At 33.3% G+C, this 16,911-nt stretch overlaps 1 protein-coding gene across 1 annotated transcript; it reads left to right on the top strand.

Moving 5' to 3' along the window:
- Nucleotides 1–465: 465 nt before the first annotated feature.
- On the top strand, nucleotides 466–15,571 carry LOC106709988 (limbic system-associated membrane protein). Its single transcript, XM_014501918.2, has 10 exons — nucleotides 466–492; nucleotides 1,468–1,718; nucleotides 5,872–5,999; nucleotides 7,209–7,416; nucleotides 10,869–11,042; nucleotides 12,942–13,070; nucleotides 13,435–13,573; nucleotides 14,133–14,281; nucleotides 14,707–14,763; nucleotides 15,380–15,571. The coding sequence occupies exons 2-10, from the start codon at nucleotides 1,646–1,648 to the stop codon at nucleotides 15,475–15,477; spliced, it is 1,155 nt and encodes a 384-aa protein (XP_014357404.1). The 5' UTR covers nucleotides 466–492; nucleotides 1,468–1,645; the 3' UTR covers nucleotides 15,478–15,571.
- The last annotated feature ends 1,340 nt before the right edge of the window (nucleotides 15,572–16,911 follow it).

The following is a 16,911-nucleotide window of genomic DNA, read 5'->3' as shown; positions in this document are numbered from 1 at the left end:
TAATATTAGTAAGATATTTATAATACGAGTGCAATTTCACCACCATTGCAACCCAATTGGGTTCTACTTAAAAGATGGGATAGTTTCTTTCATTTCTTTAAACTTTTTCCAATCTAAGAAGGTTTTGCGTGATGTATTAAACGTCCGCAAACTGTACAAAATATAAAAAACTTGACAAAAGGGGGAAAGCAAGAACTTTCTTTAGAATAGAGACAAGAATGTTAAAATCTCCTTTGTAAAGAAGTCTAAACACCCTTTGTTTTTAGAAATAGAGCACAGTTGGAGGGAAACAAAACACATTCGTATTCATGCAAAAGGCGTAAGGTTTAAACGTTTGAGCGGTAACCTTTTCATGCTACGGGGTACGTAGACGTCTGCGTTTGCTTGTGTGCTACGGATCTACGACGTAACGTGGCTACGCCAGCCAGTGTGCTACGAACCGCGCTACGGGTCGGACCTACGTCTCCCATTTTGGCGGAGACATTCGTGAGTGTTAGCATTGTGAATGAAATCAAGGATTTGAAATTAAAAAAACCCGTGAATAGGTTATCACTTATTCAAATAGTACAGTAATTACTTACTGTCTTTGATTGCAAGATTTTTTACGTTTTTATTCAGAGTATGGTTTCTTTTTAGTGTTATAAATTTGGAGATAATATTAAAAATATCACTGGAAATATAACATAATATCTAGAAATGTAAATGTGTAAATGTAAGGTAAAGTAAAAACAATATATTCCGAACCTGAATAATAAAGGCTTCAGAACTTTTTAATTAAATTAGTATCATATATCGTTTATGCAAATTTGGTTAATATATTATAACAAATCATATGTTTCCTAAATGCCTACTTATCAAAACAAATTAAAAGTTATATTGTAAAATGAGCGAAAATCCTTTCATAAAGTAGTCTTTTATTATTCATTTAATCTTAACAAGCTTGAAGCAATACAAATTCGATAAATTTTTAAATACAAGGCAAATTGAATGTAGCCAAAAAAATAAATGTTTCTGGTTGAGCGCATACAGAAATATTTAAATTTTATACTATAATTGGTAAGACAATAACAAGATTTGTATGCGAGTTCGTTTCCTTCAGTGAAAGAATTTGTTTTTATATGGAAATGTGAAAATCTAATAATGTTTTTAGTTCTAAAGATATTTGTAAAGCACTTCTGATTGATATGTGGATAATTTGAAATGTTAATTTATTAATCTATTTATTAATCTTTTTTCTTCAAAGTCAACTATCTTTTTAAGTATTATTATTATATTAAAGTATATTATTTTTATTAAGTATTATTTCTGTTATTTTCAACATTAAATATTTATTAATGATTCACAGTAAAATATGATACAATTTCGTAATCTTAATAATTGGATAACAATGTAACTTGACAAAGTAATTACTGTATTGAATAACCAAATTTATTTCGATAGAAAATTACCGTCTTTTCTTGGTTATAGATCAACAATGAAATTAGATTTGACGGTAGTCGTAATAATTGCAATTGATTAATAATTTGAATTTAAAATAAGTTATTGGAGTTAACTTAATTTATTAGTGATGTCCATGTACTGACTGGTGTTTATGAGTTAACAATGCTGTGTTTTGAGTGATTGTATTAAAACATTGTTCATCGGAATGAGGACCGGAAAATCTTGTTTTTGGACCATGCTGCAAGCGTTAGCTTTTCTACCCAGTATGGCTTTAAAAGGTAAGCTGTTCTCATAAATAACCATTGAAGTAGTTCATTTCGCTTGTTAATGTCATTCATAGTCGAGTCTAAACTAATTGAATTTAGAATATAAATTATTAGTTTTATAATCTTGTATTCAAATGTATGTAAGGACGTCACACCAGGGTTTTCCTCCAGACAATCAAACACACAATCTTAATCACATAAGAACTATAATGACTGAAGGCTATCTAAACCGTTGGGCATAATTCAAAATATGACAGCACACTAGCGCCCCCCTGTGAACGTCAAAAAGATTACAAGATTCTCTTTGTACTGTAACTGTTATGTATTTTTATCTCGTTTTCCATGTCTTAGATTACTAAACACTAGTTTATATATCTTAATATATATAAATCTCGTGTCACAATGTTTGTCCTCAATGGACTCCTAAACCACTTAAACGATTATAATAAAATTCGCACACCATGTGCAGTTCGATCCAACTTGAGAGATAGGATAGTTTAAATCTCAATTTTTTTTTAACTGCGCGCGGACGGAGTCGCAGGAGACAGCTAGTATTTTATATATATTCGCGATAGCAGCGCCTCTCTTACCGGTTCCGGTATCCTTGTTTGACTTTAGTACATATCTCTTCATAAGCTTTCCCATCATTATTCGAAACTACAGTATTTAATAAAAACAAATAAAGTTTTAAGTCTAATAGATACAATGTTCAAACTATTATGCAAGAGTGAATTCAATTTGAGTACTCCCACACTTCACTTCAAAGCTGGTTAACTTAATTTGACCTTTTTGATTATAAAGTACATGAACTTTTAGTCGTAGGTGTGTTTTATTGCATATACCTTTAATTCGCATTCTATGTGAAGTTAATTAAAATGAACTGCAAGTAATTTAATTAATTAAGAAACGGCTTAACTCACGTTTTGATCGTCCGGTGGCGGCACCGACTAGTTTCGGACCCATCGGGGGTCCATCTTCACTAGTCGGTGCCGCCACCGGACGATCAAAACGTGAGTTAAGCCGTTTCTTAATTAATTAATTATGATGTCTCACGAAAGTTTAAACAATTTAATTGCAAGTAATTTGTTTTGAATCTGCAATTTTTTTTAATCCGTTACTTTCCGTTATGTAATTTGTAAACTGCGGTGACTTTTATAAATGTCGACAAAAAGGATTAGTTAAAAAATGTACTGTTACATTTTTTTAATTAATTTTCACAGCGTTTTTCAACTATTTTTATCAAAACATCTGTTAACACAATGTTTTCATTTAAAACCTCACGTTGAATTTTTGTTTGAATTTTTTCAACATGCACTTTGTAAAAAGTTACAGTTCTCATTCACCAAAAGCTGTAACAACTATTTTATTTTTGAACTACACGACGTGCTTGAAGTCAAAGCTTTTTAATCTGGTGGGGAAATTACGAGTACGGCTACAAATAATTCAAAGAGCATTTAGACTGACATACTTTTTTCGGCCCTATTTCCAAATCGCTACGATTAAGGATCTTTCGAGAAGCGAGCGTATCATTTTCTCAAAGGCCAGCAATGCATCTAGTATTGTAGATGTCCATGGGCGCAGTTGAACACCTCGGTGTTCTCGCTGCTCGTTTGCTCCCTTATCTTAAAAAAACCTCAATATCATAGTGGTTCCATCGAGATTTTGTTTGCATCTAACTTTAATTTGTAGATATACATTAGGTCTGTCAAGAAATATTTGATACCTCATCAAATTCAATAAACGAGACAAAGATCTTGTGGGTCATTTTTGCAATTAACAGTGGCTATTAGAATTAAAAAATTAAAACATCGTGATGCAACCTACACATATCTGAGAAGAAATTCAATGATATGTGTGAAGTCAACCAACCCGCACTTGGCCAGCGTGGTTGACTATGGCCTAGTCGACACCCCTAACTTGTGGTAGGCTCCGAGCCCCTCAGTGGGGACGTATAGTGAGCTGATGATGATGATGATTAGAATCACTTATGTCACCGTATCAGATAAGGTTGTCAGGCTATAAGTTTTTTCCCTTTCCCACCCTTTTCTAATAAAAAAGAATGCACACTCATCAGACGAAACTCAGAATTGCTTCCACTTTATGCCTGTCTTCTGTGTGATCGTGGCATTAAACCTGTCAAGGTGACCCACTCGAGCAACATATGTTGACGTTGCTTCCTAAAACTGTGCAAAGTTTCAATCTTAATTGAATTTTGAAACGGTGAATAAAATAATGTGATATACATATCAAAGAATTTAGGTGTATTCCTAAATAAATTCCAGTTTATATCCAGTCCCGCTCTGCACGTGGTATAAATCCGAGGCATTAGCATACGGAGACAGGTGCGAACCGCCTCCATTGGCCTCGCGACACTACGCCACTTTTTTATACTACTGTTGGTTTATTGCCGCTTTAGGATCACGGTAACGGCTATTGTATATTTTTTGTTAGCATCATAATTGCGAGGACGATGTCGTTAAAGTGTTACATTTTACCCTACTGACAACAGTATGTTTTTATATCATCATCATCATCACCAGCTCACTATACGTCCCCACCGAGGGGCTCGGAGCCTACCCCAAGTTAGGGGTGACTAGGCCATAGTCAACCACGCTGGCTAAGTGCGGGTTGGTTGACTTCACACATATCATTGAATTTCTTCTCAGATATGTGCAGGTTGCATCACGATGTTTTCCTTCACCGTAAGAACGTCGGATAAATATAAATATACGATTTTTCGATTTACGTACATATGTAAATCGAAAATCGAAAAACACATTGGTACATGGCGGGATTCGAACCCTGGACCTGCAGATTGCAAGTCAAGTGCTTAACCCCTGAGCCACCGACGCTCTCATGTTTTTATATATCTTACTAAAATTATAAATACGAATGTTTAGATAGATGGATGGATGTTTGAATGTATCTCCAAAACGGCTCAACGGATCTTGATGAAATTTGGCACTGTTGTAGAACATAGTCTGAACGAATACATAGGCTACGCATAAAGTTTTTATTAATGCAACGCGCACAGAGTCGCGAGCGAGAGATAGTGGGTTTATATATGTAAGTGAACTTCTGTAGCCTGAATGACTGATCCGATTTTGATGAGTGAGTTGTCATTCGATTTGTAATCTGCCACTGAGTGACAGATTATACATTTTTTACGATGAATACTACTTAGCCCAGATTTTTATTTTATTATTTATTTTATTTAATTTTTATTTACCCTGCTCATTAATGCTCACACGTTACATTTGGACGGAAAAAACAGATGCTGGCAATTAGTTCCAATCAATCGTTCAATTTTTTTTGTTATAATACAGTACAGAATATTAAATATATGTATGGACAGCAGTCGCTTCACTTTTTAGGCACTTTTTTTGTTAAAAAAATAAAAAGATGAACCTTTTGCTTATTTTAGCACCAAAATACATAATTTTTATGTCGGTGGCTTCTCACACGCGCACTAAAAATATATTTATTTTGTTGCCATGAATTTCCACTGAAATATCCAAAAAATAATCTTTCGAGAGATGATAAATAAAATGTCTGTAGAGTATGTAAATTTGTGTAAATCCACGGTTAATCACAAATATTTGATTTTTTTTTTATTGTATTCGATGTTTCATGTTTACGTTCCCATCTGACATTTTTGCGGCCTATTAGTGAAACACAAATAATACTTAGCTAATGTATACCTCTACCCTTCGTTGAATAAAACCCGCCCTTTCTGAAATGTCATGAAGGATATTGGATATACGACCCAAAAACCCAACATGATTAAGCATCAATACCACGACCATACAGAAGACAGACGTGAAGTAGAAGCAATTCCGCGTTTCGTCTGGTGAGTGTGGTGCCGGAGGCCTAATTTTAGTCTTCTTCCCCTTCGGATCCTTTCCTAAAGAGAAGAATAAGCAAAGGATGGGAATGGGAAGTGGATTTGGCAGAAGAGGGGACGCAGACGAAGGGCAAATATCCTCTTCCTGTGCTTCCCCTTCTCCGTTGATTAAAGGTAGGCAACGCATTTGCGGATGTCTATGGGCAACGGACGCCTCACTATTTCGGCGAATTCATGCGACCGTTTGCTCTTTTGCCACCTTTTGATATAAAAAAGCAGAAGAGAGGAATTAAGTTATATAACATTTTTTTTTCATTACAGATTCACAAACAACAACGAAGAGAGTTATTGAGGAGCCAGAGTTTGCGAGGCCGATCGGTAACCACACATTCTTTCTGGGACGGGAAGCTGTCATTGGTTGTGCAGTTAGCAATCTGGGAAAACATAAAGTAAGATTATTATTACTATTAATAACCCGTAACTGCCACTTTCAGTTGCTTAAGCAGTCCCTTAGTGAACTTCTATTTCAAGTGAATATAAGATCTCAAAAGTCTACAATAACGGATGGACAACTATATAAAATAATTATTAACGGACCTTGATGAAATTTGGTACAGATGTAGAACATAGTCTGGATGAAAATAACATAAGATACAAATTAGTTTTTTTTTTAATTCGCGCCTACAAAATCTCAGGCTGGAAAAAGCTAGTGCAGTTATAAGATTCTTATCAATTCTGATAGAAAATAAGCGAAAATGCACCGTTTAAAACTTTAATGCTTAAATTGATCAATAGATGTCACTAGTTCACGAGATGACCTGAACTTAGAACAGCAGTTGCGTTGAATTAAAAGAGCTTCATTAGTTTTATTATCATCCTAACAAGTAACTGTAATGAACGTCTCCTTATTAACCTCATCTTGGCAACGCGTGTACTTTTATACATTCTTAATGATACGTAAATAACCAGTAGACTTGTGTTTCTAGCAAATGATTATTTATTTAATGTAGAAGTTATATGTAATGGCTGACGTACACGGACTGCTTCAAACAATCAGTTATATCTTAAAGTGGTAAGCATTAAGTAGCAGGTGCTGTTCGCCATACACGGACCAGCAGTCGCCTCTAAAACATGCGGTTACCACCGACTGCTTGAAGTAGTCCGTGTATTACTACCCTTAGGAATAGAAAATATGCTGAACAATGGAAACTAATCGAAAAAGAGAAACAAAAGAAAATCATAGCGTAAAAGAAAAACAAAAGAGGACAGAATGAGCAAATGCACGGCCTTACCTTACCCCATAGTAAAGCTTAACAAGTACATTTTAAGTTATTACCTACGGAAAATACAGCTTTATTAATACACCTCTTGTTTTCGTATTTTCGCAATATTGTACAAAAATGTAGAATGAATGTTTCTTTGTGACAGAAACGAGGGCTATTTTCCAATTTTTGACGTTTCGATACTGCGTTTCTAAAAGGGTACTCACTGTTGGGAGTCTGATTGCAAAATGATTTTTTTGTTTCAAAGCGAAAATGTTATTCAGTTATTAAAATATGTTTTATTTTGAGTTCAGTTGAATATGGTCACTGAAGCTAAAAAATCTTAAGAAGGTAAGAATCATTTTCTTATAAAATTTATAAGAACTTTGTTCCCAGGTGGGTTGGCTCCGTGCGGAAGACCAGACGGTCTTGACAATGCATGACCGTGCGGTCCTCGGAGCTCGGTACTCAGTGAACATGGACGCACCACACACATGGCAGCTACGTATACGACCGCTACGAGCTGAAGACCGTGGCTGTTACATGTGTCAGATAAATACACAGCCGACTATGATCTGGCAGATCGGATGTATAGACGTATTCGGTAAGTCAATCTAAAATTTAAGAACTAGTACAACTTCATGTTTTATGTTACGTAAATTGATAAAATTCCAGACATATCTATATGAGAAATTTTTTTCTTTTTTTATAAGTCTGCAATAATAATCTAAAGTTATTATTATTAATTGTCACAGTTAAAAATAATAATAATATTGTTAAAAAGGTAAATTTGTTTGTATGTTTGTATTGAATAGACTCCGAAATTACTACACTATCCTCGGGTGATATAGGGTTTATTTAGTTATTAATAATTTATTTTTAATTACACGCGGATAAAATTGCGAGTAACTGCTAGTTTAGAATTTTTACGTTTTTTGTTAGTATATACAATATACGTACAATGATTTCTTATATTTAGATAAATACACATTGATTGCTTTTAAAAACTAAAATTTCTCATTCCACAAATATGTAAAAAAAATCAAGGGTTTGGTTGAAATATAGCGCAGTGGAAGTGGATTAAAAAGGCGCGTATCTTTGCTGTGCACTCGTATATTTTCAATATCGTCGCCGCGCCCTGACGCCTAGTCGTCACTGCTTCTAGGCCAGGTGAGACAAGGCTGATCGATCGACATGCTAAGGAATTGATTCTATTTTTAAAATACAAAACAGTTTCACTTTGAAATCAATTCATTTTACAAACTGCTGTAATTAGAGATGTTAAGTGATTACAGTAGATTTTATATGAGAAATCTTGTAGTGTTTCGACAGTTCAAACCAAATAAAAGAAATGTTTAATAATATGCCTCTAACTGAGTACACCTTTTGAATATTAGGTAAGAGTTTGGTAATATTGTTGGGGCGACATTTGCATGCGACAGCGACGTCGAGATTTCTTTTTCAATTTGGAACTTGTTCCTCGCTTTATTGACTCGAGATGTCGCCGCGTTCGCCCGAAACCAGTTGAAGTTTAGATAGGTTTGAATTCACAGGGGATACTGTTAAAATGGTAGTAATTTTTCATATTAAAATTTAATATTAACTTTGTTTCATAGTATTATTATTACATTAAATTACTACAAAACTTATTTAAATAATAGTGTCGTATTTTTTTCCAATGTAGTAAGAAATTTTGTTAAAATATGCGTTTATTTTGTGTTAGTCGTTTGAAATGCGCTGATTAAATCTACAAAGGGTTACAAAGTTTTTGACAGATCAGTATCAATAACTAATTGAAATGTTTTGACTTAAAATTTTTATTAACCTTTAACATATTATAAAAAATGACTTTATGTTAAAAAAACAAATATAAAACTATATCGATGTGCTTTCTTCTCTAGATATTTTCTATTAATTAATATTTGCTTTTAAAAGAAAACACTATACATAAAAGTATCGCCTTTATTATCCCGGCTATAATGAACAATGCGTTATTAAAATGATAATAGTTATAAGACTTGGGGCTACATTTATTATTTAAGAATCAAGGTGAAATTAGAATTTTCTAGAACATTCAATAATACTGTCAACTTCGAATGGAGAAAGGATTTATGTGTTTCTCTTTTGTTTCTCGAAATGTAACCGAACTATTTTTTTCATTACTAAAGGAAGTATATTCTGAAAAAGAAGAGACTATTTATATATAAAAATAGATGCAAACGTTTCGGTTTATACACACGAAAAATATACTGACCAAACTTGTAAGTCTGTAATAAACTATTCGAAATTTGTCAATAACTACTGAAATTAGTGCGCAAAAGTTGAAAAGTCAAAGTAAAACAGTCGACCGGCCTCACAAATTTTGCATTCCGACCTCAGAACGCGGAAAGTTTTGCAATTTACTTTTATTTGTATTCGAGATTTGCATGAGGCCCGCGCAAGCAAGTCGCGGTTCCTTTTCCAATTTCCAACTCGTTCTATATTCGGGCGGCGAGCGACTGTGGCGACTTTTAATCGGCTCACTTTTATTTTATAGAATAGAATAGAATAGAATAGAATAGAATAAGCGTTTATTGCCACACAAAAGAAACTTATGAACTAAAATTAAACAAAAAGATTAAAAACGTGGCAAAAGGTAGCCAGCTCAGCTGATACAGGGACGACATCGGCCTTCCCTGAGCTGGTTTTCAGCAGGCCCCTTTGCTCTCACAACATATGCACTTAGGTGTAGGGTAACTAAACTAAATAACAAAAAAAGAGAATTATAGTGCAATATTTGTAATTTTTGTAATTTTATAATATTTACAACTATTATAGAAATCGGTCAATAGCATGTCAAACATAGATTTGAAGATCGTTTTAATTATTTTATTTTTTGAGATGAAAAAAAAACAATCTCAAATAAAATGTACTAAAAAGTAACAAAATAATGAGTACCCTTGAAAGTAAGAAAGTTCTCTTTTTTTTTGTAACATGTCTAAGTTGTACAATTATTGTTATTTTGGAGACCAACCTGCAAGCACTACTTCTCAGTAAAAAAAAATTCTAAATCTGGCCATTAGGAGCGGAGTTACGCGGTAACACACATAAAAAATATAAACGAATTGAAAACCTTCTTTTTGAAGCAAAACGCGGTTAATCTTAAGCAAATACAAAAGAAAAAACTTTTTAAAAATAACTTAGATAAAAACAAAAATGAAAAATGATTCGAAATTGAGTGTGTATTTAATAAATATATAACGATATATGTATATCTTACTAATATTAAAAATGCGAATATTTAGATGGATGGATATTTGTTTGAAACTATCTCCGGAACGACTCAACAGATCTTGATGAAATTTCACATAGATGCAGAAAATTGTCTGGAAAAATACATAGGATTCTTATTATGTTTTTTTTTAATCCGTAGTAAATAAAAATAGGTACTTCTGTCCACCTATTTCCGTCACGAGGGTGAGTTCATCCTAAATATGAGTTCTTTCATAACTTACACAAAATCTGATGTTAATAAAATTTAAATAGACCGTAAACAAACAATAAATGGAGTGGCATTAAAACAAACGGCTGTTTACAGCGCTCTCAAATTAATTTGTGCCTCTATTTAAACAAAATAGGCTTTGTTTTAATTGATGTTCTTTAACGAGCGAGTGCTACTAATTAGTAGGAAGGTATGTCGAGCTTTGTTATGGGTACAAATAAGTCTGTTTGTGCAATATATATAAATGTACACATCAGTAAAATTGGACTGTCTGTTATGTAAATATCGAAAAAAAACACAAGTACAATAAACGTATTTGTGTTGTTGAGAACCAAATACAGCTGTTTAACATTTTAATCTGTCTGTCTGTCTGCAAAGCCACATTTGTTTCGAGTAATCTCAGAAACCCGAAGGTAGCTGATGTACGCGGAAATATTATAGACTACTTTTTTTTCGCGCTGAAGAAGACGCTAGTTACAAAATAAAATGCATAACCATAAAATGGTGATAGCAGCGATTTAATTTTTTCTACATATAATTTAATTTGAAAAATAATACGTCTTTTATTGTTGCAGTGCCCCCGGATATAATAAGTGATGACACGTCATCAGACGTATCGGTACAAGAGTTAGAGAACGCGACACTGACTTGCAAAGCAACGGGTCACCCACCGCCGAAGATCACTTGGAGAAGAGAAGATCATGAACCGATCCTGCTCAAGAAACCACAAACTAGAGAATTCGAAAAGGGTAAATCTATATTTGTATACTCTACAATATCTTGGTTAATGAAACTGATAGTTTCCATTGAAAAACATGTTTTGTCTTATTGTTTAAAACGTTTCTTTCTGTGTATACGTCCGCTTAGAGTAGAGTGAAAAAATTACTAAGTTAGCTCGTAATTCAACTTCGACACCACTTAAAATCATATGAGATCATAATTAAGCGTTAGTTTATTTATTGAAAAGAAGCACAGTGACCACACCTTGTTTACACTATGGCAATACAGTATGACAGCAGCGCTGGCCTGGCATGGACTGTTTTGACATTGGCGTAAGTTAGTGTTTATATTATGCTAGTTGTATACAGATGTGAATTTTGAGCGCTATTGTTCTACATTACTGGCATAACATAAACCAGGCATTCAATATATATCGTTAATGCTGTTATTGTTATCATTAGAATTGAAATGAGTAATTTTGTCCATAAAAAAACATTTACTTCATTCTTCTTTCTAAGAATGTAATATAAATTCTGTTGGATTTTTTTCAATGAGATGTTTTATCCCACATATTTCTATCCAGAGTTAATCCATCGATACTTGGAAGTTGTCTGTACGATGCAGAGTTCGTTAACAATAAAATAAGAGGAAATCTCCCGGCATTTCCAATTGAATAGCGATCCAGTACGTCAGTGTATTAGAACAGATACGGAATTCCTTTTTAGTATAACTCTGAGGTTGGATTAGAGGAATTCTAATCGATATTTATGTATTATTTTATTTTTTTTGTAAACAATTCAATACAATAAATGTAATAGCAATTTTTTAGGTTTAAATACGAATTATGTAACCTTTTTTATTTCTATAGACCGTTGAAAGTAATTTAGATTTAATTTTTATTTATTTAAGTTATTTTACTTATCGCTGCACTTAGATTTGAACGAAAAAGCTACACTAAGGCTCTAGTATTTTGTGACCAATAATCAACTATAGAAATACACTCAACTCTGTTAAAATCAATTTTACATTTACCAAATTAATATAACGATCTTTTTACAGTTTTTATTTTAAAATGTTCACAATCTCTTTTAAAAACGTTGAAAATTCAAAATAGATATGTAAATATTGAAAAATATTCGAAACTAGTTATCGTATATATTTTCAGGAAATAGTTTCACAATGTTGGCAGGCGCTTTACCTCGTATGTAGGACACAGGTGTGCGGGCAAATTGCTGTCGGGGAAGCCGAAATGCTCCTTACTTTTTTCTTAACACATGAACTATTTCGGAATTAAATACAGTACAAGACGTGTTTGGTTTTAATTAAAAACTTTTTATATAAGAATTTCAAATATTAATTATAAATATTAACATCGAGTTATGTCTGATGAGTGTCGTGCGAGATTCAAATAATTCAAGTTTGACAACTTACAAGGTCTTGGTATTTAAAAAAAAGTCCAGTTTCAATGGTCGTCAGCGCTCGCATTCGTAGTGCGAGAGATTTTCTGTTTACGCATGCCATAATGCATGCGTAAACCGTTTTTATTAGTTGTTAAGGCTAGCATACGTTGGCCGAAAACCGCTTTGCCTTACCTCACATTATACTCGTCAACATCGACTGATCATTTTTATTAATCTTTAGAATTGTATGCGGGGACTCTCCGCATGATTTATAACGACTGAGTTATCAACTAATGAAATTGCGCCCTAAATATTGTGGTGTAAGGTTGAGCTTACATTTACAGTCTGTTCAGTTAAAACACACTTACGTGTGTAGGAATAACTATGAAATGTACAATTTAGCGATAAAGTTACAATGTTGCCTTCATACGTACATTTCAATTGAATGACGCGACTGTACAGTTATAACTGAAGGTATGTGAAGCTTATACCTTTTTCTGAGAAGGTTTAATGTATTTTTAATTGCAGTTGAAAGTTACGTGGGCAGTTCGTTGCCTTTGTTGCGAGTTGACAGACGACAAATGGGCACCTTTCTTTGCATCGCTTCAAACGACGTCCCTCCCGCTGTCAGCAAGAGGATAACGTTACTTGTGAATTGTAAGTTAAACAATGTAATCTTGGGTTTCCACTGTTGATGCGTTTGTGTAAAAACATGTTGTCATTTTTTATGGGTCCTTGGTCCTTGCTTTGATAACAATATATTTTTATAAAGATGTGAGTAAAAATGTTAAGTATTATGTCTTGTCTATTTTTTAATTGGTTGATATTAGTACATTTATAAAATCTTGAATTGTTTCATCTCAGAAACAGAATACAAACAGAATTTTGTCACAAAAAATGTCACTGAGTGATAATGTTTAATGACAAAAGAATTTTTGAAATAGATCCAGTAGTTTTTGAGGTTTTTAGCTCTTCTTCATAATACCAGTATAGATGTAGACTAACACAGTTTTTTTTTTAGTTGCACCAACGGTGAAGGTTCCAAATCAGTTGCTAGGCGCGCCGCTGGGCACTGATGTTAAACTCAAGTGTTACGTGGAAGCCTATCCTAATACTATCAACTATTGGATTAAGAACAGAGGAGAGATGCTTTTAGATGGGTAAGACGTATTCGATGCATTATTAAATATTCTTTTTTTACTGAACAGCAGACTGGCAGAAATACAAGCGTTTTTGCGGAACACACCCATGGATTGTTGTGCCATTTTTATATATGTAGATTTGTTTGTATGTCAATTCAATTGTGACCTCTTGTAGCTAATATTTATAAATCGATTTCGACGAGTGAAGTGGTTTTTGGAACGAAGTTCCTTATCGCGCGTTGTGAAAGGGGGCTAGACGGAAAAAAATCTTACGAAAAGTTGTCACGACACTTTTTGCTATGGTAAGTATGTTATCGACGAATGAGCGCTACTTCACCATGGCAACGACGTGACAATATATAACGAAAATTCATAGAAATAAAATGTACTTCTTGTGAAGACTTAAGTTTTTTATTCATAGAATAAACATTGGTTCCTTCACTAATTAATAGAAAGGAACTTCGTTCCATCCAGGTGTCCCTTGACACCTCTCAAGTTTTTATTTTTAATTTATAATATTATTTTAAATTTTGATTTTAATATGTAAACTACCTTTACTTTGGTATCTTTGTTCCAGTCCAAAGTATACGATAAGGGAAGAGAAAACGTCGTACAAAGTATCGATGTGGCTCACGATAAAACAATTCTCAAAAAGCGACATCGGCACATACAACTGTATTAGTACTAACTCATTAGGAAAAAGCGAAGGGACACTTCGCTTATACGGTAAGAAAATATGTTCCTATTTATAGTCCAGCCCACTCATATTCCACGAATTCGGTAAACCAACAATTTGTGACATTTCGTGGAAATAATTGATGGTGTAGAAATATTTTACGCTGAATATCTTATCAAAAGGAAATTAAAAAGCAAATGTTAGAATTATTAGATTATTAATCACTGATATAACCTTATATAACTTCATAATACATGATATAACCTTTCCAAATAAGCTTCAAATTTGTGCTAATGGTTTACGACAATAGTCTTATAGTACTTGTACTCACGACCTCTAGATATTTTTAAGTTAAGTATTGGCGCTGCAAGTTATTTATATCTACAATCAATAAAAACAACATTGTAAATTTAGCCTTAAGTTCGAAGAAAGATAAAAATAATTAAAAATTACGACCATTTGTTTTCTTTTCCAGAAATAAAACTTAATTCTCCGTCTGAAGACTTTAATAACCAGATTAGCGTAGCTGGAGGTGAGTTAAATATTGAATTTCATTTTAAATATGGTGGTTTAACACGTTATATATGCCTTCTGTCATCATCACGTTGTCCTTACCCTACTCTAATTTCGTCATATCAGTCGTCACTACCTTCTTAAAAAACCACCGAGTGTTGGGGGCCTAATATTACTCCTCATTCCCTTCCCACCCTTTTTTTATAATGAAACAAAGAGGTATGTGGATTTGACGGAATAGGGGACGCATAGGAAGGAAATATGTTCTCTTTCTATGTGTCCCCTCTTCCGTCTATTAAAGGCAGGCAACGAATCTGCAAATGTCGATGTCTACGGGTAGCAGTCACTTCGCTATTTCGGCGAATTCAGTTGATTGCTTTTTCATTTGCCATCTTGTGATACAAAAAATTACATGTTTACCGTCTTTTCCTTGGCCTACTATTACTGGTGTAAACAAATAAATAAAGACAAGACTGTATTAAAAAAGAAAATATATTAACCGTGGGTTTCTGAGACCTTTTCCATTTAAAACATCGTCTTCCTTTTCATTATCTTCCACAAAACAGAGTTAAAAATATGTTTTAAACAGGAATTTTGGTTTTAGAAGATGTTAACACAGATATTTTTTCAAACAGGTCTAACTGAAGTGGCAAAAGCGATGTCCGAAGATCAACAGTCAAATAATCCGTTGTTAACAGTATGCTGTCTAGTGTTATCAAATATGTTTATTTAGGTGTTGTAACATGAAATATAATTGTAAATAGAAGATTCATTTATGCTTTATCGTAATACGATTACAGAAAATGTTTTGTAAATAATTGTTAATACGTGAAACAATACAACGATCATTGTTATGTTTTTAAAAACGCGTGCTCGTATAATATGAATCTTGCTTAGAAACGCCAAATTCCAAAGAGTATTAATAAATTTCGAAGTGTCGCTCGATAATAAGACTGTTTAAAACAAATAAACTGTAAAGTAAGATTGGAGTTTTATTATTTTTGTGTGTTCATAGATATCTCCTAAAGATTTTCCTTCTAACAGCCCTAATTCTTTTGAGTTTAAAGGATATTTTTGAATTTATCCCTTTATCGAATTTTTTCTACGCTCAAAACGTCAATAATTCTTGTTGCCTGATTAAAATTAATAGCAAATAAACGGTAGTAAATTGTTGTATGAAACATTAATTATTTATTTTAATGGAAATCACTTACAGAATACATTTAAATTAAATCAAATTTGGCACTCTCAAATATTAATTCTACTAACATTTTGCAAACAAAATCTCGTTTTAAATTGAAGTACAAAGTAATTAATGATAGAGAGAACAGCGTTCATAAAACGATGCTTTATTCTATACCGACGAACATTTGTTACCAAATAATCGACAGAGGTAATGTATTAATTGTGAGAAAGGAAAATTCTACAATTTATCCGTTCATTAATCTTTATAAATGGAACGCAATTTATTAATAATGAAAGAAAATGAAACAAAGTGATAAATATACATAAGATTCACTGCAAAAGAATAACATAAAAACATTATTGTTATGTATACTCGTCCTACGTACATTCCAGTAAGTGATAGATACGCTATTTTCAGGTTATATTTAAATTGAATATTTAATACAGGTCCAATGGCATTCGTCATCATCAGCTCACTATACGTCTCCACTGAGGAGCTCGGAGCCATCTCTCTAAGTTGGGGGTAACAAGGCCTTAGTCAACCCAGTGCAGGTGTGGTTGACTTCATATAGCTGAATTTCTTCTCAGATATGCATAGCTTGCATCACGTTGTTTTCCTTCACCGCACAAATATAAGTGTTACGGTATTTAAACTACATTTATAGTACGAAATTAATAAAAACGAATACTAAAATTATTATTATTATGGCATGTCCGTAATTAAAGTACATGATTATTAATTCGCTGACCGCCAATTAAAGGTTCGGTTGCGGAATTGGCGCTCGATTTGTGGTCATTTGACAACAACACCTGTTATTACTGCGGTTCAGAATTCGCTAATTGGCTGCGATTTTAGTGTCCGTATTATGAACATCATTAGAACAAACTAAGTGTCCAAACTAAGTGCCTGTTTTCACTACCGACTACCATACAATATGCCTGTCGCTAAGTGGAAATAGGCATTTTGGAATTACATCAAACT

The sequence above is a fragment of the Papilio machaon genome, chromosome 20 (assembly GCF_912999745.1).
Source record: "Papilio machaon chromosome 20, ilPapMach1.1, whole genome shotgun sequence".
Lineage (NCBI taxonomy): Eukaryota > Metazoa > Arthropoda > Insecta > Lepidoptera > Papilionidae > Papilio > Papilio machaon.
Note: the sequence above shows the minus strand (reverse complement) of the source record. Positions and strands in the feature narration are given on the sequence as shown.

Coding starts and splice junctions, on each gene's coding strand:
- LOC106709988 (XM_014501918.2), top strand. CDS start 1,646: ATGAGGACCGGAAAATCTTGTTTTTGGACCATGCTGCAAGCGTTAGCT. Junction 13,071..13,434: donor GATAACGTTACTTGTGAATT/GTAAGTTAAACA, acceptor TTTTTTTTTTAG/TTGCACCAACGGTGAAGGTT. Junction 14,764..15,379: donor CCAGATTAGCGTAGCTGGAG/GTGAGTTAAATA, acceptor TTTTTCAAACAG/GTCTAACTGAAGTGGCAAAA.